Here is a 26878-nt window from a genome sequence, read left to right as displayed (position 1 = left end):
CTACCCCCTACCACCCTAGTCTTCCAGAGTACTTTGTGGTTCCAGTTTCCTTGGCGGATCAGGATCTGAAGCAGTACTCGGATTCCTTCACTGACAAGCGCATCCCTGTGAGTACACAAGCTCTGTGAGCTCCTTGAAATGAGTGTCCTGTACCATACTTTGTGCAGGAAAAACCCTATTCACTGTTTTGTCAATCCTTTCTAGCTATTGACTATTAGACTTTGATGATTTTAGTAAAGTTTGTGTTATTTATATGTATATTTGCTGTGGAGGGATGTACTATATACTTTGTCCACTGATCCTACTCTGATTGACATACATGCCTCGTTGTAGATGTGGTGCTGGAATCACCCTAATGGGAGTGCTCTTGTCCGTATGGCCAGCATCACCGATCAGTTGCAGCAGCGGAAGATTGACCAGAGGTACTGAACCCCCCCCCCCCCCCCCCCCCCCCCCCCCCACACACACACACACACACACACACACACACACACACACACACACACTTGCTTCACTTTCCAGATATTTATTACAAGTCCTATTCTCGCTCTTTAAACACTGAAACTCCACAGCAGAGGCAGATATTCAGCTGCAGCAGTGAGAGTGGATAAAACAAATCCTTAACTCGACAATCATGGTTTTATTATTATTAGTAGTATTAGTATTATTATTAGTAGTATTATTAATAATTTACTTTATTTATTTTAATGCTCAAGAACGGTTTGAAAATTTGGTGAAAGGTGCAGAAAAGCAAAGCTTTACCATATCTATATATATCGTAAGAGGCATGAATGGTACAAGGACCTTGCATATAGTGTGGGAGATGCTGCTGTCATGCAAACATAAAGCGTGTGAACCCTTGAACTTGTAGAAAATACAGTATTTATGCTATATAAATATTACAATGAAATAGAAAGCAGTTCTAAGATTTTTTTCAAGCATACACATAAAGCTTTATGTTAAGTGAAAACAAATAATCTGCTGATATACTTGTTGGTGGAAAACAAATGCAGAAGACAAATTCATCATGCTGAAGTATACACACTATTTGATTAATTTTGGCCCAAATTGTGTCGCTGCCAAATGTTTGTTGAACATTTTGTATTGGTCTTCTTTTTAGGTTGTAAATATGGATGTATTTCCATTCAAAAATGTCCTCCTGTAATTCAGTCATTTCTTGACAGCAAAGCTGTTATCAGTTCTGTGCAGTACATCTTGCCGAGAGGAATGTGTGTTTCACACCGAGGTGGCATTTTAGTTCTGCTCCTGAAGTTCAAAGACTAAAGAAACCATCAGCCTCTCATACTATGTGTGAAAACAGAAAGTGATTTTTTTCTTGTCCAATTTTATTTGGATAGAAGAGATTCTCTGTCTTTAAATTGCCAAGCCTGAAACTGTGCTTTTTACAGAAGCATGAAAATCACAGTCAACCACTGATTATATGTAGAAACACATGTCAGACCCCAGTAATATGCCCAACCCCTTCTTAAACCCCATATTACTGGAGTGGATAATTCAATTACTGTTATAACCCTATTTTCAAGTACTTAAAACTGTTGATGCTGATGTTCTGAATGCACAAATGATATATTGCTGTGATGTTGGCATAACTGTGTAAGTATATCTCTAATTCCAACCTTAATGTTCCCCTTTGTTTGTGGTAGAATCTGCACTGGCATCACAAAAAGCCACCCACAGCGCAGCGACGTCCTCAGGTCAGATCTGGACAAGGCTCTGCCCAACATCCAGGAAATCCAGAGTGCCTTTGTAAAAGTGAGGCAGATCTGTGTCATAGGTGAGTTTCCTTGCACCCGACAAGTACCAGGGGGTCTGGCCTACCAGCTCATCAGTTAATGGATCAGTGTTGTGTTAATTCTTTTAAAAATGGACAAATTCATTTGATTTTTTTTTTCAAGATCATAATGTATTATGTATCCAAAAAATGAAAAGAAAAAGTGAATTTTGTTCAGAAGGGATCATGTGCAATGTAACTGTTTATTATTTCCATTCCTAAGCACAGTGCGATATAAAAGCCTTTTTCAGTTTTTGACTCTTGACTGTGTGCAGATCCTTTTGAGGAGTCGGAGGAGAAGTGGCTTTCATCCATTGAAAGTTCGCAGTGGCTGGAGTATGTCAGGTATGTAAACGTTTGGCACAGTATGTTGGCTCCCTCTGAACCACCAGAGCTGCTGTCCTGCATGAAGCCTAAAGTGACTGTTATTTTGACATCTGGAATATGCCATCACTACATTAGTAGTTTTTTATTTTCTCTTTTTAGTCTTTTTTTTTTTATTATTATTAATGCTTCTGAAGGTTGAATGGTAGATGTTGGTTTCATTTTTGCAGTTTTGTTTTCTCCAAATGTTATACAGAATATTTACCTTCTACAAAAGTTGAGCTTTTTGTAGTAAATGTTTTCAAAGTTAGATCATGGTTACATTTGTCCTGTTTGTGACTCAAGGGTCTTCCTGAAACATTCTGCTGAGATAGTCTACTTGCTGGAAGGAAAAAATGCCTCAGTCATTCTCCAAGGTAAATTCCTCTTTTCCTCTCTGATTTGTCTATTAGTCATAGCTCAATGTTTCAAAGCAGGAAGTTCAAGCCAAATTGTAACAATGATAACAGTTTTTGGCTCTTTTTTGATTGCTGAATGTTATTGTGGGGGGTTCCAGTTTAAAACAAAATGACATTACACATGTTTTTCTTGCTGATGTTTTTTTTTTTTTTTTAATGCACCTCTGGTTTCTCTTGTTTTACGCCAATAAAGAGGAGGGAGACAGAGACCTGAACTGTGTAGTGTCCTCCCTGGTGCAGCTGATGTTGGACCCTCACTATCGCAGCCTCATTGGCTTTCAGAGCTTGGTGCAAAAGGAGTGGGTGATGGCTGGCCATCGCTTTTTGGACAGATGCAACCACTTAAAGAAGAATGACAAAGAGGAGGTATACCTGTGATTGTGCAGTATTGCATGATTGGAAAACAAACCAGTGCTTGAGGAATTGTTCCAATGGATATCAATAAGACACTCATATTTTTTGTCCTTTGTCTCTCTCTGCTCTTGTACTTTAGTCTCCACTGTTCATGCTTTTCCTGGATTGCGTGTGGCAGATGATGAATCAGTACCCAGCAGCGTTTGAATTCACAGAGACCTATCTAACTGTGCTGAGTGATAGCATGTGGATCCCGGTCTTCAGTACCTTCCTCTTCAATTGTCCCCAACAACATGCAGAGCACTTAATGGTGAGGAAGACATGTACTTTTTATAGGAAGCAAAGCTCAATCAATTCACCATGTTTATTTCCACAGTAAAACCCCATTGAGAATTGCTTATTTTTGGTAGTCCGATGCACCAAATTATAAAAAAAAAGAAAAGAAAAAAAGGACATAATATAGAATACCAATACACAGTTTAAATCGTTTAAAAAAAATGCTTCCTCCAGAAACTAGAGATTTTGTATCATTTACTCATCCTGAGTTGTCTGCCAAAACAAGTTTAAGTTGCACACTACATGCTGAACAAAGGCTTCTGAAACGCATGTTCACCTGTGCATGATTTGCCTGCATTCATGATATTAAAGACCTGGCTCCAGCTCGCTCATTGGCCAGGAGTCCTGCTCACTTCCTGGCAACACTGACGCTTCAGCCAGAACGTTGAGTCAGTATTCAGTCACACTGAGTGAAGCAGTGAGAGTGAGTAGGACTCCCTCAGAGTGTCACAGACCTTAGATTTGGATCACAAAAATGTCCAAGCACAATGATCCTAAGCTTGCAGCCAAATCAGCACTGGTATGGCCTCAGAACAAGAATGTTAAACTCCTAGAGTGGCCTACCCCAAGCCCAGACTTGAATCCCATGGAAAATCTGTGGAATGACTCAAAGATAGCCGTTTGCAGATGCTCTCAATCCAGCTTCACTGAGCAAGGGCAGAGAGGATCGGGCAAAAATCCCAAATGCTGATGTGCCAGGTTGATTTGGAGGTAGCCAAGAACACTTTAAACTGCAATCTCTGCCAAAGGTGTTTCTGCTAAGTATTGACTCATGGGGCTGAACATGTATTTCATTCTCAGTGAATTTACCACAGCTTCTAAATATGTGTTTTTTCTTGCTGACAAAAAAAAAAAAAAAATCTCATTTTAAGTCATTTTGAATTTAGGATGTAATTACACAAAATTGGTGGAGAAGTGAAGGGGGTTAAAAACTCTCCACTTTGTACTGTGCACTTAGTTTGAATTGCATTTTCTTCACTTGACAGGACTTCACCAAGAGTAAGCGCATCCCTTTAGGAGAGGAGAAGGTCCTGCATTTCCCTCCTGTTTGGGACTGGTCACAGCAGTTCTCCCTCAAAGACCAAACCCTCTTTAACAACCCCATGTATGTTGGCAAGGGAGCCTCCTGTGTTCAGAATGGAACAGTAAAAACCTTCAGACGCACAAAGGCAAGTACACAGTTGACAGTATTTGTAAGACAATGAGACCAGCTTTTTGTGCTCTCCTGTTAATACTTACCAATACAGGACAGTCCCTCTTTTTTATGTTTTTGATATGTTTGATATTTTACAAACCAAACCATTGCATAGTATGGTCACTGCTATTGAACTAGAAGAAGCCACATTACAATAGTCACTTTTTTACAGTTGTGCACAGACAAGGCTGTGTCAATAAAGACAGCAACATTCTCTAGTTGCAATAAAATCTGAATCTAATTTATTCATGGTGCTAAATTTTATACATTTGATGTAGCATATGGTATTATAGAGTTATAATAGTGAGTTGATATTTATAATAAGTATTAATAACCACACGGGGGAGGGGGGGGGGGTTCTAAAAGATCCTACAAAAAGAATATCTTGCTTGCTATCTTGTCTTCACTGTTATGGATGGGTTGGAGTATGTTGGGTAGGGACATAACATGGGCAGAGACCATTGCAAAAGTGCAGACCAATAAGATGTCAGTTAGGGAGACGACTAGTTTTACTTGAACAAGGTTTTACCTCAATTTCCTGGCAATTTCTGTCAGCATAAAAAACATTGAAGTCACATAGCACTACTTCAGAATCACTGATACTCCTTTTTTTTAGCCTGTTCAGTTATTTTCAATAAAATAGGATCAGTCTGAGACACAAGAATATTTAAATCAGTTAAACTATTAACTATAATATATTAACTTTTTCTGTTTTTAAGGGAGTGAGGATCTTTCACACTGGCTGTGTGGGTTTATGTCTACTTGTGCAGCAGGAAGTCACCATTAAATATTGGTGAAATACTGGAGTTCCTTCCAGGAAGGAACTCCAGGAAATAAAAGTAATTGGAATTCATTTCATCGGAACTTCAATGTGAAAGGACTTCTTAAAAAAAAAAAAAAAAAAAAAAAAAAAAACGTCTGAAACTCAGCCAGCACCCAATACTTTCTCAGTTCCAGGTTCCTCTTTCCAGTCTTGTGCATCTCGGGGTGTATCTCAGCTGGTGTTATATTTGGCACTGGATTACACTACACAGTACATAGTTGGCAAACAGGAACGAGAAAATAAGGGTCCGATCAAAATCTGATTTGTGCTCCTGCTTGAGAATGTCAGTATTGCCATGAAGAGTGTCCATCAGCATCCGGATGACAACGGTGACAGCACAGCCTCAAGCTTTGAGAGACAGTCCAACTGGAAGATCCTGTTCAGTCATGTTTATAGCTGCTCAGAGAGATAGTTGGTCATGTTTTTCAATTGAAAATAACCTAACTCTCTTCGTCCTCCCTCCAGCATAAAACCTACAGCTCCACACTGCGGGGAGTGCCCTCGGCTCTGCGAAACGGATTGAAGGATGGTCATGACACGCTGACCCGGCGCAACTCCCTGTTGGCTCAGCTGAGGCCTGATTTCTCCCAAATGCGAGAGGTGGTGGAGAGCCCATCAGAGCGCTTCTTCAGGGACTGGTTCTCTCGACCCGCCGACCAGAAGGGCCTCCTCATTCCTCAGCTCCTGCCCTCACACGTGACTCTGTGGAGGCTCTACTTTTTACGCTGGGTCCCTGAAGCCTGCATTCTGAAAGGAGGCCCCGTCACAGCCTATCAGAAGCTTTCCCAGCTGGTTGATGAAATTGAGATGCTGCAAAGTAAGCTCAGGCAGTATAAGGGGCCCACTCCAGCCAGCACCCCAATCTCAAGCCCAAGTGGGCCCCCTTCAGACCAAAGGAGGATGTATTTTCAGGCCAGAACCCCAGATGAAACACCTGCAACACCAGAATACCTTAGCTCCTCCTTTCCTTTCACCCCAGTGGGAAACTTGTGCCGCCGCAATGTTCATGGCACTCCCATCAGCAAATTTCTTAATGGTGCCAAAATCTGGCTCTCCACAGAGACCCTAGCTAATGAGACTCTCTGAGCAAGTGTGTCTTTAGGGCTCACTTTTCTGAGTCCAGCACAGGTTTGTGTAACATTTAACAGTCCAATTTTCTAAAAACCTCTTTCTAAAGTAGCAAGTTTGAATTTAATTTAATGTTGCAATTTTTCAGTTATTTTTCTCTGAGATGAATGGATCATTTAAATTTTGGACTCTTATTATTCATAAGCTACAAGTGGCACTGTTGGTGCTGCATGTAAAACGGGGGTAATTTTTAAATGAAAGTGTCACTTGTTAGATCCAATCTTTGTACTCCATTACAGTGGAGGAGTTCTGATTTATTGAAGCTTGTCCTCCGATCAGCCACTGACATTTTACGGTGTCACTGCTGGTTTCCCAACAATTTTAGGAGACATGACTGGATGTGATTGAAAATTGTTTTAGAGAAGTGTATCCTCTGATTGTGAAAGATTATTACTCATCATACATCACTTTGGTAGTTGTTTCTCTTTTCTGTGTGAGTTGAGGTCTCTCTCAGCTTGTAGAAACATTAATTTCACTCCTTGCTGAGGTTGCTGTGCTACCCACATAAAATATTTGGTTGTTGAAACTGGTTTAATGGCAAGGATAATATATCAGTAGTGATGCAATGAAATCCTCACAGACCTACAAGAAAGAAGTCCTTGAATTTACCAAAAGGCTATAGTATGGATAAACAGGTTATCTGTTGGAAATCTACTAAAAGACAAAACCAGCAACATGGGGATGTTGAAATAGCAAAGATTGCATATGAAGTTGCTAGTGCTTTGCAAAAAACTTTCAAAATTGATTTATATCACATCTTAATAATTTGCTTTGAAGAAGTTTGCAATCCAGAAAAAATAACATATAGTACATGACATGAGATTTAAGTGATATCTAGAATGTGCATCCATTTGTGATTAATTACACTTAATGTTAGTGTTTCATCTGTCCTCTCTTTGAATGTTCATAAATCAGGACTTCCCTGCTGTAATGGAGTTTGATCTGACCCAGTGATGCTCGGAAATTGTAAAATCCCATTTTTCATTTGCAACAGTGAAATGTGTTTTTTTTGTTTGTTTGTTTTGTTTTGTTTTAAACTGAATTCACAATTCCCCTAGGAAAATAATTGAAGGTGGAATATTTAATCTTATTTCATTTTGTTTTATTTCAGAAAGAGGAGCAGAAAATAGCACTGATATTTATGGTAAAAACAACCCATGAAAACGTTTTGAACCTGGCCTGATTGAATGTAATGGTTTTTCATTTTTTGCACAAACTTAATGCTATTTGCTCAAAGTACCCATGTCTTCAGGGTTGTGCCAGGGTTTTGCTCTGTAGGTAGCAAATAGTCTGATTTCAGGGTCTTAGTTTCTAGGTTTAATGTATTTTTGAAGTAGAGATAAGGGCCTATATTTTTAGTAATGTAATGCAGGTGATGCTTTGAGGGAAAAATGGAGCTGTGAGATCTCAAATCTGTGGTAGATATTTCCTTCTTAATTGTTTTGAAATGTTTCCTTAAAACAAAATTGAACTTTGGTAGAGTGTTGGGTTGTATAGTCACCTGGCTGTGAAATGAGTCCACATGGTGAAATGTCCTCATTAGTTGCTCCCTGGACTGGAAATGATCCAGAAAACTGTACTTTGTGTCTCCATTCACTTTTATAGCACAGCAAAACACATCCCAAAGTAACACTTACAGCACATAAACCAACTCAAACAAAGCAGATTATGCCAGTATAAAAAAGTCCCAGTGCCCATTTTTGCTGTGTAATTACTATAATGTAATTATTTGTGAAAGAACTTTCAGTTTGTTTCTTCCTTGTGCGAGGTTACTATGTGGGAGTTTCCTGCTGACACTACCGCTGATCTACTTTTCCCTTCAGAAACACAAGAAAAGAGCTGTTTCGTTTCCTGAAAAAACAGGAACTGGCACTTTTTTTTTTTTTTTAAATACTGGCATAATCCACTGTTTGCATTCATTTATGCACTAAAAGTGTTATTTTGGGAGATGTTTGGCACACTATGGAAAACAGGAATTATACAACACGATGCTCTATCTAAGTTCAGTTTTGCTTTAAACTTTTATAAAGGCCTTCTGGTAAGGTACTGCAGGTAATCTATTCAGATGAATAGTAGCTAAATGAATGAATAATTGAAAGCAAAGGGACAGACAGAAGGAAATGGTCATCAGTCATCCAGTACACCTTCAAAATTGCCAGGGAGCTGGCACTGTGTAATGTGATAACTTGAAGTTTCCTATAATTCAGCATTTATTATTAAACCTCTTTGTTCTCATTGTCAAATATTGGAACAGTGAACAGGCTGGATACCTGTCTTATCATTACACAGACTCACTGATCTTTAGATGTTGGACTAAGCAATTTCCAACAACATTCAAGCAAATTGCTGATTGATTGGCCACAAGTTTGGTTGTGATGTCCAACAAGTAGAGAAGTGTATGACATGAGAGCAGAATCCGCTCCCCCACCTGTTATTATTGCACATTTAACTCAATTCTGAAAATTTACTGCAGGTTAGTCTGTCTCAAGATGGTATTTTGGCAAATATTATAAATTTATGCTTGAATCCTTTAAATGTACTTAATATTTTTGATTAACGGTACTGAATATCTTTTCACCCATGATTTAGTTTTGTATTTTATGGAGAACTATTTATATGCCGTGTTTACCACTAATTCACATTGTTGCACTCTGCTGTAATTGCATGATGACTGTGCTTCAGATATGGCATAGTTTGAAGTTGATGAGCAGCAGATGTATTTATTCAGTTATACAAATGTTTTATAACAGGGATAAAGTACATCCTCTGTGCCTTTTTGGGAATAGGATCTTTAACTGTATTCTTAATATGTTCACTCTATTCATTCTGTCATTAGTTATACTCAGGTGCAGCACTGAGGCTGTATCTTCTCACAGAAATAAGGCTTAAATACCAATAACTATTAATTATATTTGTTCATTCAAATGATGTTGCTTTCTTGTGTCTTCTTTTACTGGAACACCAGCCATCTTCAACAGAACCACTCTCACAGAGTTCACACATTCTCATTTAAACAGAATAAGCCAACCCCGCTAGTGAGGAAGGCCTAGAAACTGGTATGTCATTAACTGATTTTTTTTTCTTTTCTTTTTTTTTTTTTTTTTTTCAGAATTAAGTTCAAGTTTATCCAAAGCCTCAAAGGGCTTTACATGCCCAGAAGTTACAACAAACAGGACAACACCCCCTGACTTAATCCTCATAGCGGGCGAGAAAAAAATTCCCCCAAAAAGACAGCTGTAACAGGAAAAAATTGAAGAAATTTTGAAGGACCACAGAGAGAGAGGAGACCCCTTTCCTCAGGAGACAAAGCCATATCAGCACAGGACAAAGACCAGCCACAGGGCTGCTGCAATAGCCATGAGAAGTAAGAGTAATGTGCATCATTTTAAAATCAGTTCTGAATTTAATCAGAATGTGGGATTGCTGGTCAGTGTTGGTTAAAGGTCTGGGTGCTGCATTCTGCAGAACTGAGTCACTAACTGCTACTGAGTTGCAGTAGTCAAGTCTGGATATAAAAAAAAAGCAGTTCCAAAGAAGCTTTTCACAATACATGATTTTTTTTATTTCAGCTGTCGATCTGAGATAGAAGAAGGTCATTGTTAGGAGATACCTAAGCAACAAATAATACACCCCAGGCGAAGCATGTGAAAATAAAATAAAATGGGACCAAGAACAGAACCCTGGGGGATCCCACCAGTTAAAGGCGCGGATGCAGCCACACAGTCACCAACTGAACCAGCAACAGAGCTGTGTGATAGATGAGAAGTAAATCACTGTAGGGTCGTACCAGTAACATCAGCCCAGTCCCCGAGTCTGTGCAATAGGACGGTGTGGTCCACTGTATCAAATGCAGCACTTAAATCACACAGCACTAAAATGGATTGTTGGCCTGAGTCGACATGGTGTTACAAGTCACTGGCAACTCTGAGCAAGGCTGCCTCGGTGCTGTGTTGCTTATGGATCCCTGCTTGAAATTTGTCAAAAATACTGTTATCAATTACTTCCAGCAGTTGAGAGGCAATGATCTATTCTAGGATTTTGGCAGCAAAGGGAAGTTTAGAGATCGGCCAATAGTTTTCAGGAAGTGAAGGATCTAGGCCAGGTTTCTCTCAGGGGGGGGGGTGAACACTGGCCTGTTTAAAAAGAAAAAAAAAAGTTAGGTACACAGCCAAAAGTAAGGGATTCATTAATGATGCAGACAAGACTGGGGGCAAAAGACTCAATAACCTCCTTGAGGAATCTGGAGGATAATATGCCCAGAACGTTGTGCAGTTAAATTGGAGTGAAGTGTGAAAGGAAAGATGAACAGGTAACCGGATGGAATAACATTTTGTTCTTATTCTATTAATCTGTGGAGAAGGCCAGGAATGAATTACAGCACTCGACAGAGGGAGACACGGCAGCAGAAGGACTCGGATTTACCAGTTTGACAATCATTTTGAATAGAACCTTGAGTTTTGATTATTGGAAATTGGAATTTAGGTGCTCAATTAAAGGCAACTCATAGCTCTTTCATTAGAAGTAAATCAAACCAGGAGATGTGAAATTCTCCATTTCTGTTAAACTCCCCGGAATGCATTATGGTAAAAAGCTGCGATTATTTTTAATTACTTGTACCGGTATTTATTACTATTAGAACAAATATATTTATGCCAATATTTTATATTTTTTTCAATATTTAAATAAACTACATATTTAGCAATAGGTTTCATATAATAAGGGATTGCTTTACTATGAAATCCATTTGTAGTTATTTATATTTCATAAAAGGTTTGAACACACACACACGTATACATATAAATATAACTCCTATCATACATGGCAAGATTAATCATGATCTTTCTCCCTTGTGTGTTAGAGTGTTACAGAGAAAAAGAGTTATTTTTATCTTTTCTGGCAGTGCACATATACTCTATCTGGAACTTGGTTACATTTTCAAATTATGATTAAGAAGAACTCCACTGTCTTCCTGCTAAGTCAGCCCTCAGAAGAATCGTCACTTCCCTGTCAGAAATATAAATTACTCGATAAGTTACCGCTTTTGGCAAGAAAATGCGTTCTATTGAGGTGGATCACTGCCACTCCCTCTGTTCCCACATGAGAGAGTTATTGCTGCACTTAAAGGTAATGATGAGTCATTTTTGAAATGATGGAAACTGCTCCTGGATCAGCTCCCTGCAGAGATCCTCAACACACTGAGGATGGGACTGCACTCTCTGGAAAGGAAATCCTCAGGACATACTGTAGCTTGAGATGACACAAACACTGAGGATTTGGCTCAGGCAGCTGCTGACAGATGGTCATTTAACTCAATATTAATAATAGTCTTTGATAGGGAGATTATTGCTGGGCAGAGTGGACTTGTTGGTCTGGATGGTGTGTTGTGTTTTCTTCTGTCTTCTTTCTTGTCTTTTTTACCCTCTTGTTATATAAAAATGTTTGTGGAAACAACCAAGCCATTTTGCTGTATCTTTCAATTCACAGATTGGACTAAGTACTATTACTAATATTGTTCTTATTTTTGTGATTTTATTTTTAACATTATAATTAACAATAATAGAATAATAAGAGAAACAAATATGATTGACTCAAAGAGATGCACTATCCACGTTTGTACAAAAAGCAATAATAATAGCAATACATTTTGGGCAAAGAGAAAGGTCAGACATACAGCGAGCAGACATAAAGCTGATCTAGTCTTAGAAAGGATATAAATTTGCCACAGTGCAGTGAAGAGATACAGGTTGGTGCTGCCAAAGAAGAAGAGAGCACAGCTGCAAGTCCCGCCTGATCCTGATAACATTTTCCTATGGGTTGCTCTCAGATGAGTTTGGACATTTTAATGAGGCAATGATACCACCAGAGGGGGCCTTTTAGTCAATATTTGTGTTAAGGAAAAAAATGATCCCCTGGTGCTGGGGAAACCTGAAGCCTCCTCGAGCTTGAGGTACAGTATATGTCCAGTGTCATGCACCTGAATCTAATTTATCACCATTTAAATTCATCCTTTCTCTCTCCTCCGTATTTCCCTTCAGTTCCCATGTGCAGACTGTTTTCAGCCCTTCTCATAGTAAGGCACTGAGATTGAATAAGAGAGTATCTGCGATAATGACTCATCCAACTCCTCCTTAAGTTAGTTTTTGACTGCAAATCATTTGATGCCAGGTGAGGTACCTGTTTTGTCATCACTGACATGTGGACCAAAGCGTAACAGGGTTTGGGAATGCAGGACTTAATCAGAAAAAGGTTGAAAATCACATACAATATTAATGCCATTCATGATATAGAGGTCAGAAAACAATCTTTATAGCCCAGAGAATATCATAATGTGCTGATTCGCTTAATGTATGTCCTGAGGAGTGAGGGGGGACACTTGGACCTCAGGACAAAAGACAGAGCCAGTTGACCCAGGGCCATGTTTGTCAGCTTGTGTCAAAAATGCATTTGGATTTTGCATTTTTGCATGATTTCAATAAGGATATTGTACCTTTTGCATCAACAGTTAATGTGTTAAAAAAAAAAAAACTTTGGTTTGAGAACACCCTAAACTCTCCTTCTACAGTAAATATGTCAATAGTGGGGAAATTAACTATTATATCGGCTACATATTCAATATAGTTTTGTCAGTAAAATTGAACATTTATTTTTATAGACTGCATACAACTGATTTGCACATGCTCATACAGATACTCTCATATAACTACATCCAGCATCAGTCTTCCCTTTTAATAGCTCACCTCACACCCTGTCTCCTCCTCTCCTCCTGTCACCATTATGCTGCTGCTTTCCTGCTCCTACAAATGTGTGTTTGCAGTGATACATGTCTAAGAAAAGGGCCCTAAACATCAGTGTAGACCATTTAGTCCATAAAACTAAAGCATAAACTTACACTTATTCATCACAAATACATTTAAGCCGCCACCTCACACCCTGCAGCTCTGAACCAACCATGGATTTACTATTTAAAGACGTCAGGTGAGATCTTGTGGCTCTGCCTGCCCCCTCCCTGCTCCTCATACTGAGATTCTCCAGATAAAACAACACACAACACTTAAACTAACACTACGGCTGATGGGGCATCTGTTTTATTCATTCCAAGTAGTTTTGTATGTGAAAAATGGCATAAGGCAGCTGACTTACTGATCCTAAAAATATGACATGGCTGCAGTGATACACGTCTAAGCAAAAGACCCTAAACACCAATATACCTTTTTAAAACCAAGGCATAAACTTTTTTTTTTTTTTTTCTCATCACAAATCATTTTATGAGCCGACCTCACACCCTGCAGCTCTATCTGCTTCTAGCCTGCTGCTTGTACCTCACTTCACCTGATAAAATGATACTAAAAAGTAATGAGTGTTAGTTATTTTAAATTTTAACAATTTACCATTGTTTCATCTTCATTTTTATTCTTTTATTTGCTCGCTGTATGATTTGTTCAAAGTATTCTTTTTAATTGTGAAGTATATTGGGACCATGCTGCACGGTGATCGTGCACTTTAAATAAAACTGACAGATTGACTGATTGAACTGTTTTGTGTAGTAAAAAGTGATATTGCTGGAAATAGGACTTGGCTCTACTGGACCAGTGGCAACCCAGGTGAGTGACCAACAGTTAGCCTACCAACCTGCCTTTCAAAATAAAAGTCATCGTGTCCTTTATTTTTCAGAATTTTTTTTCTGGTGTGTGTGTGTGATTAGAGCAAATTCAGCGTAAATTAAATCAAGTGTTTGCGTATTTAATGCACTTGACTGAATAAATTTAGGTTGCATCGGGTGAATAATTCACCTGCTACTTTTGCTTTTAAAGCGAGAATGAGCATATTGAAAATCCATTTTTATTTATGTGTTTTAATTTACAAACATGTCTATAATACGGTGTATAACACACACGGTGATTTTTTTTTTCTGTCCGAAGATGCAAACAGAGATACGGCGTTCTCTCTTGAAGATTAGACGTGTGTATCGTGCACACATCAACAGTGACAGCTAGCTTTAGATCACTTCTTAATGCAAGATGTTTTGTTTGTGCACAGGGAAGAAAAAAAATCAGGAAATTGAACAAACGAAATGACGTCATTCGCGAGCGCCTGTTCGCTTGCTGGCCTCCGAAATGGGCTCGACTCCTTAGCCTTGATTTCCACAATTTTCCTCTGCATATCACCTTTTTTTTATGAAGCCAAGCATATTCGCGATGACATTTGGAGGTACGTTTACCAAGCGACAAAAGGCCAAGACGTTTATGCATCCCGAGCATCGCCTGTTTAGGTGGTGGATGTTAGTCGAGCAGCAGTGGAGAGGCAGTTCATCTAGCTAGTGGTATGTTAGCTGTGTTAGCCGCCACGGCTAGCTAGCATGACTCCGCCGGGATAAAACTATGAAGCTAACTGGCCTCGCTGTGTTATTAGCACGGTTCGCACACACTAGCCGTGTTTAGTGTTAACTCGGTCGGTAACGGCGTTATGTTGTCACTTCTCTGTGTTCGGGGTAATGATGTGAACTCGTAGCAGCTAACTTTAGCCAAGTTGCCTAGCTAAGTTAACGGTAACCATGTCGTTGTGTGATTTGAGCTGTAACGTTAACAGTTGGCGTGACGCTGCCTGACTTGTGACCGCGGTGCTAACGCAGGTGTCGTCTGATGACCTGCCGATCATGGAATCGATTCGTAGTCGAGTACCAGCTCTGTCTGGTTTCATGTTGAGAGCTTCCCACTTGGCTCTGTGCTGACTAGCTGGGCTTACACAGTCCAGCGGATACTCTGACTGGGTTTTAAAAGCCAAGTGGGCACCATCAGAATCACATTATTACATTGTTGCACTGTCAAATTATAATGGATAGGACAGTAATTTGCCATCTAACTTATTTGATAACCCTTTCGACTCGGCACTCAAGTATTGTGGTAGTATTGAATGGGGAGTTACGCATATCGTCCCAGCCCTGATGCGTGATACTTTTTTTTTTTTTTTTTTTTTTTTTTGCTTTATATTTAATGACTTTTCCTAATTAACGGGGATAAGTGGGTAAACAGGAAATGAACGTGATGATGTGTTTTCAATGCCCTGGACACATTTGACCCCAGGCTGTTTTAGCTGTATTAAACATATGAGAAATAGCAACATTCTACACATGTTAGTTGTAGCTGTTTTGGACACTGAGGAACTGTAACATGTCATTTATAATCTTCAAAAAACTTCCCTCCGCTTTTGTCAGACATAACCACAACTGTCTGCAGTAGTGAGAGAAGCACTGATCGTTAATGTGACATTTAGGGGGGCTTTAAGGTGCAAGGCGGGGTGTTTGCGCGAGGTTATGTTTATTTAAAAGGTTATTTAGGCAGATAGCAAGACACATGAAGTACCTTACACAACTTTGGTAATTATTTGCATTATCATAATTTCCTGGAGGTTTAAATTGCCGGTGGTCAAATTGACCCCAATTGATTAAAAGTGTTAGTAAATTTGAAGGTAACAGGAGGGTTAAAGAAATGTCACTCAAATGTGCGATCAAGACAATGACCAGCAGTATTTCACTTGGAATGTGCACGTGGATAAGATGGCATGCAATTTTTAAAAATGTTTTGGGCTCATGAAGGGGAAGTGTGTACTTCATTAAGGCCTGTTACTCAAAGGGGAGTGTCAAGAAGCAAAACTGGCACTCAGCACTTGGTGCTTTTAATACAACTGTGCAGACCAACTACTCGTTTAAGCCTCATGGGAAAGATAATGCAGTTAGCTGAGGAGAAGTGAATCCAGAATTCTGAGTCATCTGGAAGCATTTAGACTAAAAGTTGCATCTGAATTGCTGTCTCTCTCTTCTCTCTCTCTGCTACATCCTCTTTCATGCTCTTGTCCCCATGGCTCTGTGGTTCACTCTGTGTCCTCACATTTTGGCCAGCCGTCTCAGACTGTAAAATCAGGTGGAGTTGATGATTGTGCGGTCTAACGGTGCATAAGTGCTCCCCAGCTGTAGCTCTAAACATGATCTATCAACAGCTTTCAATGTTTCACCCACACTACTCAAAGGAAAGACTGTGTTATGTGAATCATTCGCTTGTATTCATCCAGTTAAACCATATCACAGTCATCTTGGCAACCTGGATAATGACTTTGAATTGTTCTCACAAATCCACTCTGTTTTTTTCTCAGGTGAATTGGTGGATGAGGACAGCCAGGTGATTTCAGAGCTGGTTCCTGTGCTGGCTGACTGGCTTGCAAGTTTCAGTTCCTGTGTAGTACAGTAAAGCCACTTATTTGCTCGGAAGATTGCAATGAAGCCAGCTCAGGAGCGCAACCAGGAGTGCCTGCCTCCTAAGAAGAGGGACCTCCCAGTTAGTAGTGGAGGTGGGGGGACAGCGGGAGGCGGGGTTGGTGGAGGAGGAGGAGGAGGGGGAGGAGGAGCCGGTGCTATTGGAGGAGATGAAGTGGCTTCCACTCAGAGCTCTGGGGCCAGCAGTGACACTCAGGGAGGGGCTACGTCTGGGGAGTGGTTGCGAGCTCAGCCAGGGCTTCATTATGGCGTGGAGGGCTCTGATGGCATACCCACGGTGCCTGTTGACCAATACAGCATGCTGTATAAAGTGGCTCTCCCATCTGTCACCTACTCGCCTACCAGTCTTCATCCAGTGTTAAGCCACATCTCTCAAGCCTACACAGTACACTCCCCTCTCTTGCAGCATCCCGGCATTCCCTATCCACATTTAGGCTACGCCCAGATCCCTCATTCCTCTCTACAGTTTGTTAGCCCCCCGTATGCTGCAGTACCTTATGCTGTACCCCCTGGCTTTGTCCCCAGCTCATTAATCTCTCCCTCAGGCACCATCCCTCAGCCCCACACTGTCTCCCACCTCGTTCCCTACTCATCTGTCATACAGGAGGGTGTTGTCTCCCCTCCACCCCAGGCCCAGGTGGCTGCTCATACCTTTGCCAAAGTTGCAGCTTCCAGTGGTATCCCACTGATGCTGCCTTCAGAACAGGCCACCCAGCAGCACCTTGGCACAGTGGGCGTCCTGCCCGCAGCAGAGCTCAGCCCTCGAGGGATGCCAGTCTTCTACCACCCTCAGGGCGCCAGGGTTGCGGCTGCTCCCAGGGACCCCCACGGCATCCCGCACGAGAGCGAACCGGAGATGAACGGAGGAGATAAGGAGCAGGGAGCCAGGGAGGTAATTCCAGACTCAGTCTACACTGCCAGAAATGCACGGCTGTTGCACGTAGCATCTAGCTCTGTAGCACTGGAGCACATGCAGGACAGAGGCCTGCAGAGCCGCAGGATGGAGGAGAGGAGCTCGCCTGGCCAGCGCAGCACCCCAGACAGTGACCTGGAGGTAAGACACCCCACTGTCTCTAGAGATGACCTGTTTAAATGTGACATTTTAACATCATATTTGTGCTCACTTGACCTTAACTTTTCAGCTGTGGTGCTGTGGCACTTTATATTCAGTAATTTCAGTAGAGATTTTGGTAGCTGAGATAAATAGTTTATCTTTGTATGAATGTCTTAAGGAGGCAGTATACTTTGAAATGCGTAAGATGAAACAACACTGGACATAACCCCCAAACAGAGACCAGCAAATTGGTCTGTATACATATTTGATCTGTCACCAATGTCATGTCACACTTGATGAAATCAGCAAGCAAAACATGGAAACGGGGTTTCCCAAAATGGCAAAAATTAAACAATAAAAACAGTTAGGAGGGAAACCTAAAGAAAAAAAAAAACTTTTTTATTGCAGCTGCATGTATCTTTAAGCCTTTGTGTGTGTTTTTTTGCAAGCTGAAGCACATTTTAAAGCTGCAATAAAAATGTTTTTTGTACATTGCAGCAGCTTCCCCTCCAATCATTTAACAGTTTTCATGTTTTCAGCCATGTGACATCCCTGGCATCAGATGGTTTGGTGTGTTGGACACTGACAGTAGGAGGTACAAGAAGTATAACGGACAAAAGAAAGTTTGCCTGTTGAGCTTGCAAAAAGAACAGTGAGAGAACCTGAATCGCCACGTCTGGTGCTTTGCAAGATACTACTCATGAAGTATACGAGGGCCTTTAGGTATATCTTTTTTGACAGCAGCCATTTCTGTGACTTGAGCAAGTTTTCATGATATACTCCATTTCCTTCCTTTAGTGTGATGCTGTGGGTGTACAGATCATGTGGCAATCAGCCAACACAACCATATTATTTATACTTGGTGTCAAAAATTTCTGACATGTGGTTGCAGGGGAACACTCAGTGAAACCCACTGTTTCTTCTTTTGTAGTGGTGCGGTCTGCAGGGAGGGGTTAGATGATTCCTTAAAGATGAATAGTATACCTGAAGTAATTTCAGTGATGTTATGTTGAAATAATGTTACTCTTTTTAACTGGTGCTTTGTGCTGGTTTGCATTATTGGCAACTCCTGACAACTCATCTGTAATCACCTAAAGGGACACATATTGACATTTGGCTCAATTGATATTTTGAATGTTAGTTGAATTTTTTAATAGTAAGGACAGTGTCAGACAGGAGAAATTTGATGTGCAACTTCAGTTGACCAATGAATAACTTCATGGCATTCCTATATTTGAAAATCAAATGGTAGGCAGCTGCACACTACCTTGTTAGATTAAGAATATGTTGTAAACCAAGGAAATTAGGGAACAAGCCACTATTATCTTAGTAACTACAAACAAAAACAGGTAAAGGTGGCAATAACATGCAGAAAACATTCTCTGTCTGATTTACATTTGGTTTATGTAATAATAATAGCAACCTAAATTAAAAGGGCAGGAACACTTTGTATCCATCCTCTTTTCCTCTTGTTACAAGTGGTGTTCTTTTCATTGTTTTTAACCTTGAGCAACTTTCCCCATCAGAAATCTGAAGGAAAACCCCACTGGATTAAATTGTATTGCCTGTTAAACAAAAAGTTGACAGGCAAACAATAACATTTTTGTTATTGTGTTTAACTGAAAGCGTAGACTGTTGAAATGTATGCAGCTACTGAGCCAAGTTTGCACTTCATACCACACTTGCATACTGCGGCTCAGGCTACTGTGGGATGTCTTGTTGGAACTTGGTGATGCAATCTGTTTTTCATTTGTTCTGTGTTTCTCTGGAAAATTGCAAGGGATCCCGATAACTTTTTTTTTTTTTTTTTGTATTTACCTCCAGGTCCAACAGGTGGTTGGCCGCTTAGCCTCCTCTGTCCAAAGTGGTAGTGGTGGCCGCAAAGAGGTGTCCTTTGCTCCCTTGAACCTTTCTCAGGGTTCCCAGAGAGCCAAAGAAGTCCACGGGGAGTCACCAGGTGTAATTTCTGGCCGGACTGCGTACACAGCCCAGCCTGTGGGCTACAGCGACCCCAGGGTGGCCACGCTTCAGCAGCAGCCAGGACAGCCAGGCCATGCCGTCATGCTCGCCAATGGGCAGCCGGTCCTTATTCCTCTGGAGTATCACCCCCAGCATCAGCCGCAGCCCCAGCCACTACAGCAACACTACCCAGGCCAGGCCAACGATGCCTCATCTTCTACCACCATGGCCTCTTCTGCCCCTAACTTTAAAGCCTCTGATCCTCCAGCCAGAGTGTGCCTCCCTGACAGAGCTGTGGTGGAGCTGACCACTGCTCAGCAGCAGCAGCAGCTCCCTCAGCAGCCTGTCGCTACAGCTCCAGCAGATCTGACGCAGGCTTTAGCCCCGAGCCTCGCTCCTGCCTCTGCCCCCTGCAACCCATCGCACTTCATGAAGGGGGCCATCATCCAGCTGGCTACAGGGGAGCTGAAGCGTGTCGAGGACTTGCAGACTCAGGACTTTGTGCGGAGTGCCGAAGTGAGCGGAGGGCTTAAGATCGACTCCAGCATGGTGGTGGACATCCGCGCCAGCCAGCAGCGACCGGGTCTCGTGGCGCTTCACTTCACTGTGGGTGAGCAACAGAGCAAGGTGACCATTGACGTGCCTCCAGAGCACCCCTTTTTTGTATTCGGCCAGGGCTGGTCATCCTGCAGCCCCGAGCGCACAGCCCAGCTCTACGGCTTGACCTGTCATCATCTGCAGGTAGGAGACGTGTGTGTGTCCATCACCTTACAGCAGCAGCAGCTTCAGCCACAGCAGCAGAAACAGCCCCAGCACCATCATCATCAACAACAACAACAACAACAACAGCAACAGCAGCAGCAGAGCCTCTCCAGGACTTCCAGTAAAGCCAACTCCACATCCGGGCCTGGTCACCAGCCTATGGGACCACCTGCCCCGCAACAGCCAAGGCCCCAGTCTCATTTCAGGATAGAACGTATTCACAGAGAAAGACAGAGGGAAAGAGAGAAAGAGGGGGGTGATAAGGACGAGGCCATGCAGTCGGGCGTTGTCGGGCACACCGAGTTGCCCACTAGACCAAATAGGACCTCAGCAGAGCATAGTAGGAGCCAGAGCAGCTACCAATTGCACACAGAGGGCTCTGCTTGTCCCGGGGCAGGGATGGGAGCAGTGCAGTCTGTGTTGGGCGCTTCTCAGAGGCGCTGGTCATCACCTGGCCTCCAAAGATATGCCATGAAGGGAGACGAAGGGCCGCACCCTCAGATAAGCACCTCGGGCTCCACAAGGCCCTCGTTTATCCCCCAGGAGGTCAAACTGTCCATCGAGGGGCGCTCTAATGCAGGGAAGTAGCATAAACTTTGGTAGCAACTGTAGAAGAGACTGCCAAAAGTAAGAATGAGTGTGAGAAGGAGAGAAAGAGGAAAAAAGAGTGAGAATGTAGCCTCAGAATGTTTGAGATTTTGCACACCTTCTAAGAATACAAGGTCTTTGTTTTTATCAAAATGGTTCTCGTCTGGTTTGGTTGTGGGTCAGCCAAGGAAAAAAACGTGCTCTCCCAGCCAGCTGAGATCTTGAAAGGGAGAGGAAAAGCTGAACAGAAAAGTATGTAGCTGATGAACCACCTACCATAGTCCTTATAGACTGCATTTCTCTTGCTCCCTCCCTCCCTCCTTCGCTGCCACGCCCTCACACCCACGCTCAGAGGTCATCATCGGGCACTTGCTTCCTTTTTTTTTTTTGTCTCATAGGAAGATCACGGACTAAGGAATGTGTTTGTAGCACAGTGGAGCTCCCAATGCTGCAGGTTCTGATGCATTGACAAGATCATGACCCTGTTTGCTTCAGAAGCATTCGCCCAAAAAGAGTGGAGTTGTTGGCATCAGCAGCTCCTATGGTTATGTCGATGCCAACTGTCCATGTATGTTATGCTTCTCCAGCAGGTGTCTAAAACCTTTACCGTCAGCAGAGCTATATCCCCTCCCCCCTCCTTCCTTCCTTCCCTGCCAGGAGTCCAGTCTGCAGAGAATGGGATCCTCTCTCAGGCCACGTGTGGGATTTCCCACGAATCTTACAATCACCATAATGATCAATCAATGTATCTGTTCAGCAATCAAATGTCTGCTTTCATTGCACACCATCACGCCCTCTGGCTTTCCCCTGAACATGCGTGTATGTAAACGCCACGGTTTGGGTTCATGTTCCCCCGCTTAGTTTTCTAACAAAGTAGAGATATTTTGCATTCCAGTGTCATCCGTGAGCATATCAACCACTTAGCGTTTCACATTTTCCTCAGAGAATCATTTCACCTCCTGAGCACCGCCCTTCCTCCTCCTCTTCCTCCGCACTATACCTCAAAGCTTTCCCGACCAGACTGGTGACTTTTTAGTGTCATTTTTAAACAGTGTAATGAGGATGCACTGGCTGGTCATCACCAAAGTCACCTATGGGAATGAAGCTTGAGAGGCGCCACCCTTCCACATCACCGGTGATGGACCACGCTAGCCTAACCCCTCCCCCAGTTTACCAGAAGGGAAAGTCCTTCTGGCTCGGTTGCCTTGGAAAAGATGTGTGGGTCAGCGACACGGTGTACTCCTTGCCCCTCAACTCGAGTCAGTCTTTGCTCAGTTACTAAGTTAAAGCAATAGTTTGTCTCCAGAGCACATGGCGGGGCTGCGTTCCCCCCAGGAATCTCTCCATGTGCTGTTTTATATCTCTGCACAGCTGAGGTATGAGATCGGATATTCTTTTAACCCAAACCTGAAAACTTTTTTTCTGCTTCTAACAGGTGATGCGCCGTTTCGGTATTCATTTTTGTTACGTCAACAAGTTCTACAACAGTCAAAGCACGCCTTTGGCAAATTTCTCAAGAAACCGTGTATTTTGTAGTAGATCGAACTGCCTCTCTTTGCATTGGTTCTCCATCTCACGGATTGTAATTTTTTTTTTTTTTTTTGCTAATGTGGATTTATTCAAGTGCATCTCCAAGAGAGGCTTGACTCTAATTAAGTTGTGAACATTATCAGTTCATTTTGTCTTTTTGTTTTGATGTATACTGTAGGGTCCTTTTTTTATTTTGTACTAGGATATACTTTATCCAGCAGATCGTATGATTGTCTTTGTGTTGCACATAGAAAACTTCACTCATCGATGTCACACTGACCTTGTAATGGGAATCACAGATGGTAGGGTTTTTTTTTTTTTTTTTTTGTAATGAAGGGAATATGTTTGAAGTATTCTTGGTGTATTTTTCTTTTTCTTTTTCTTTTTTTCTTTTTTTTTTTTGGGTGAGATAAAAACTGACTTGCATATTAACTCTGTTTACAAATTAGCCAAGATGAATGCTGCAGTTTCCTCCTTCTGACAGATTTTTTAGCATCGTCACTGAGAAAATCCAAAAGGGTTAAATTAAGATTAAGTGCAATTAGACCTAACATAAAAATCATTAAGATGTTTATAATGAGATGGCATTCCACATATAGACATTCCCATGAAAGAAGTGTAAATCACACAGTTCCAGTTTTCCTTATTACTGTCATAGACCTTTAACTTTACCTCTGGTATTTGATCACCTCTGTCATGCATTCATTTTGATATCACTTTAGTCACTGGGCATCTGACACAACTCCAGTGATTATTTACATTTTGTGTGTCTGAGCAATATTTCAGCATCTGTACTTTGTGTGAGTTTGCGAACTAGCTTGTCATGTTTTAAAGCTAGGATGTGATGGGCTGATTGGAGTTTCATTTAAAATGCTATAGTGTCAAATGTCGTTCATATATGCTCATCCCCTCCAAATCCAGCCCCGGATGCCTGTAAACATTTCTGCTGCATGGAGCCCCTGAGGACTCGTGCTTCACTGAGCATACAGCCTGACCCATGTCAGTGAACGGAGAGGCCGTGAGAGAAATGTCGGAAAGCATAAACCTGACCTACACTCATCCTCTTGCGCTGTCATTATGAACAACTTTAAAGCAATAGTTTGGATTCTTACCCATACAGTGGTGTTGGTGGCTCCATGCGAAGTGTAATCCATCCACCAAGTTTGGTCCATGAAATCGGCCCCTGTCTGGCAATGAAAGTGAAACCAAAGCCAACATTTTGTGCATCCCTCAAAACAAAGCTGTTCTCAATACAGGGAAGAAGTTATCAGACTCAGCTTGGTGGATGTATTACACTCACATCGACCAGCAAATACCACGACACGAGGAAGAATCCAAGCTGTCATTTTAAGATGCTTTGAAATGGTTTTCACGGGTGATTGCCATTCAGAAACCAGACAATTTCCCCACGATAGAGTACACATACAGAGCTACCATAAAAAGCTCACTACATTTTGTTTTCAAGCAATTATTTGAGCTCTTTTAATGCTGTATAAGCAATATAGTTACACAAAAATACCTGAAACCATTTCATGTTGTCTTGGCATGTACTATGCAGTAAAATTGAGGTATTCTACCCTTCATTGTCTACCTATTTGAGCGGGTAGGGCAGGTTTGTATTGTATGCAAGTTGGCTGATGCAGTCATCGTACACTGACTGGTTAGGACTTTGGCTTTAAATGACCTCGTCATAGGAAAAACGAACCAGTGTTACTTAAGTTTTTTGCTACTTTTGTGTCTATTTTTTGCTCAGCGTTCCCCGATTTGTCACTGACTTTCCAAATATAGCATCTCGTTCACTCAGATCAGTACACTTCTGATGTTGCCACACAGTCGGAGCCAAATATCATGAGATTAGTGTCACTCAAATTTGCATGTGTATCAAGCATCGATACTGGCAACCACTCGCCAAGCCACTCCCAACACTGTATTTTCAGTTGAGACGCCTTTGTGATAGGATGTAAAACGGTGCGAGCAGTGCCACCTGTGACTTTACCTCCTCTGAATCCTCACAGCGACACCGCCCTGTGCTGCGATGAGCCTTTTATCGCCCTCTGCTTTGAGCAAGGCCACGCTGTGTTTAGCAGGAAAGCTCTACTTACACCAAGATGTCCAGCGAACTCGCTTTATTCACATCACTGATAGTCTTTTATAGTAAATAATTGCACTAAACGCCCTCCTTTACAGTGTTTGAAAAGTGAACTGTTGGTGAATTGAAGCGTTTCAACATGTAAAGCACACAAAATCATGGAAAAATCACAAATTGTGTGTTCCTGTAGATAGATTTTAGTAGTTTTTTTGTATAGCTAGCTGTTAAATGATGCTTGTTGATAATGCCTTAAGATCTGCTTTGTACAATGTGTTGATGGAATAATGCTTCTATAATAGACTTGGGGTTCATTTTTTTTTCCAGAGAAAATCAGAGATGCCCTTGATCCCTCGACGCACTACACTTTTGCTCGTAAGCAGAAATTCATCCGTAGTGTTTCTGTCTCCCAAGGGCTACAGCGAGCGGCTGTAAAAGGAGTCTCTGTGGGCACCAGACAGTTCAGCCATGAAATCACAACACGTTTTTTTCTGCTTCTCTTTTCTTCACCTCTGCATGATCTGTTTCGTTTTATTTTTGAAAACACTGCTATGGCCTGCGCTTAACATGTAATTTCTGTTTTTCTCGTCCTGTCCGAAAGTAAAGTGAGTGGAAGCTCTTTGCACTTTTAACAAGACCACGTCGAGAGCGTCTGCAATGGAGGGCAGCCCCTTGCCCCTCCCGACACCCCCTGCCCCCCGTCTTGTACTTTTGGCCCTCGGCCCCCCCGGTCAGTACATGGTGGTTTCCTTTAGGCCCCTGGTGAAAAAGGCAGGCTACTCAAATTCCAGGTAGCTTTTTAACAGTGGTGATGTAATGATTTCGCCATTTATTTTGTGACTCTGAGAAGGGGGCTCTATATTCCTTGTGTAAACTACTCCCTGTTGTTTGGTCCAATATTGAATTAGAGCGGTGAATTCGGGATGGTTTTGGTATCGCCGATGCCGAATCAAATCAAGAGAATGGGAACGGTTTAAAGTTTTAAACGAGTACATTGTGTATTTCCAGATTTGGCATTGTACTTTTTTGGCACTAGGTGACACTGCTTTTTATGTGACATGTAATTAGTTACGAAAAAACAAAACAAATTTTTTTTTTAAAAAAAGCATCTTTTGTTTTTTATGCCTAAACCTGCAAAATATATGCAATGATGTACATGTAACGTTCAATCCTCAAGTATAATCCAGGTTGTATGAACTTTGTATAGTGAGTTTTAATATTGTATGGCCGTACCAATATGTATTGATTCTTTATCAGAAGCCTTAGAGTTGTCGACCCAAAGTGCTCCCTTAGAATACCCTACACCTACCTGAACTTAACAAAGCATTAATATCTCTATTTTGTTGCATTTTTATTTGTACCCTTTTTTGAATAAAATAGATTTGTACTGTATATTTGTACCTCTCTGTGAACTACTTAGGATGGTTTTGTTTTGTTTTGTTTTGTTTTGTTTTGCTGTTTAATTCTATGTACTTAAGGACACAAAGATATTGTATTTTTATTGTTACAGCTAACTTGGAGACATTGCATTTATCATGTTTGTTAAGTAAACACAATATATATATAATATATATATATAAATATAAATATAAAGTATTACCCTACTCATGTTCTGTGTGTTTCTTTAATGGCATTTCGACCAGTTAGGTTACAGTGCCCACTTCTTTGCGAGGGGTTTTGAAATGTTTTCATGTTCTAGACCCCCATTTGAGGTAATTTTGTCCAAGGGACCCTGGTGTGATGTATTTTTGAGTTAAGATATATTTAAAGATTGCCAAATTGATTCAAAGTGTTTATAATTACTGATGTTGTATGCATCAGAATAATTTGTAGTGAGTTAAATGGCAGTGAATTTAAACTTCTTCATTTTGCAGAGGGCCCCCTGGAGGCCCATCACATGTCCCACAGTTTGAGGGTAGATTCTTGTGTTAGAGTCGTACACAGAATCATCATTCAGTGTCACAATTGAATAGAAATTCATAAACGACAGACTATGCAGTTTCATAGGGCACATCGCTTTGTTTACTGATGTAAAGAATGCATTTGAGGAAGGATAAAACCTCTCAGGTTCATAGTCTAAACTCTGATAGCTGATTGCATTGATGCAGCACTTTTAAATGTCTAGCAAATCCCAGTGGTTTGATCTCACATCCATGAAAATGTTTTTAAAAATTGACAAAATTCCCACTGTGCTAGTGTTCTAAAGACATTAACCCTGGGCT

The 26878-nt window shown here is 41.4% G+C and overlaps 2 protein-coding genes across 3 annotated transcripts in view; both read left to right on the top strand.

Moving 5' to 3' along the window:
- mtmr10 (myotubularin related protein 10) overlaps positions 1 to 9338 on the top strand; it is a 29466-nt gene extending 20128 nt beyond the window's left edge. For both annotated transcript variants that reach the window (XM_030045140.1, XM_030045132.1), the window contains 9 exons: positions 20 to 107; positions 334 to 422; positions 1665 to 1795; positions 2068 to 2137; positions 2462 to 2532; positions 2768 to 2940; positions 3068 to 3238; positions 4251 to 4433; positions 5748 to 9338. In XM_030045140.1, coding sequence (XP_029901000.1) covers positions 20 to 107; positions 334 to 422; positions 1665 to 1795; positions 2068 to 2137; positions 2462 to 2532; positions 2768 to 2940; positions 3068 to 3238; positions 4251 to 4433; positions 5748 to 6368 — 1597 coding nt within the window. In that variant the 3' untranslated portion in view covers positions 6369 to 9338. The remainder of the gene's footprint in view (positions 1 to 19; positions 108 to 333; positions 423 to 1664; positions 1796 to 2067; positions 2138 to 2461; positions 2533 to 2767; positions 2941 to 3067; positions 3239 to 4250; positions 4434 to 5747) is intronic.
- Positions 9339 to 14508: 5170 nt separating this feature from the next.
- Positions 14509 to 26048, top strand: atxn1l (ataxin 1-like). Its single transcript, XM_030044942.1, has 3 exons — positions 14509 to 14618; positions 16557 to 17731; positions 19556 to 26048. Exons 2-3 carry the CDS (start codon positions 16679 to 16681, stop codon positions 21038 to 21040), a joined length of 2538 nt encoding a protein of 845 aa, XP_029900802.1. The 5' UTR covers positions 14509 to 14618; positions 16557 to 16678; the 3' UTR covers positions 21041 to 26048.
- Positions 26049 to 26878: the final 830 nt, after the last annotated feature.

This window comes from Myripristis murdjan, chromosome 3, assembly GCF_902150065.1.
Source record: "Myripristis murdjan chromosome 3, fMyrMur1.1, whole genome shotgun sequence".
Classification (NCBI taxonomy): Eukaryota; Metazoa; Chordata; class Actinopteri; order Holocentriformes; family Holocentridae; genus Myripristis; species Myripristis murdjan.
The sequence above is the reverse complement of the archived record's forward strand: the minus strand, read 5'-3'. Positions and strand labels throughout refer to the sequence as shown.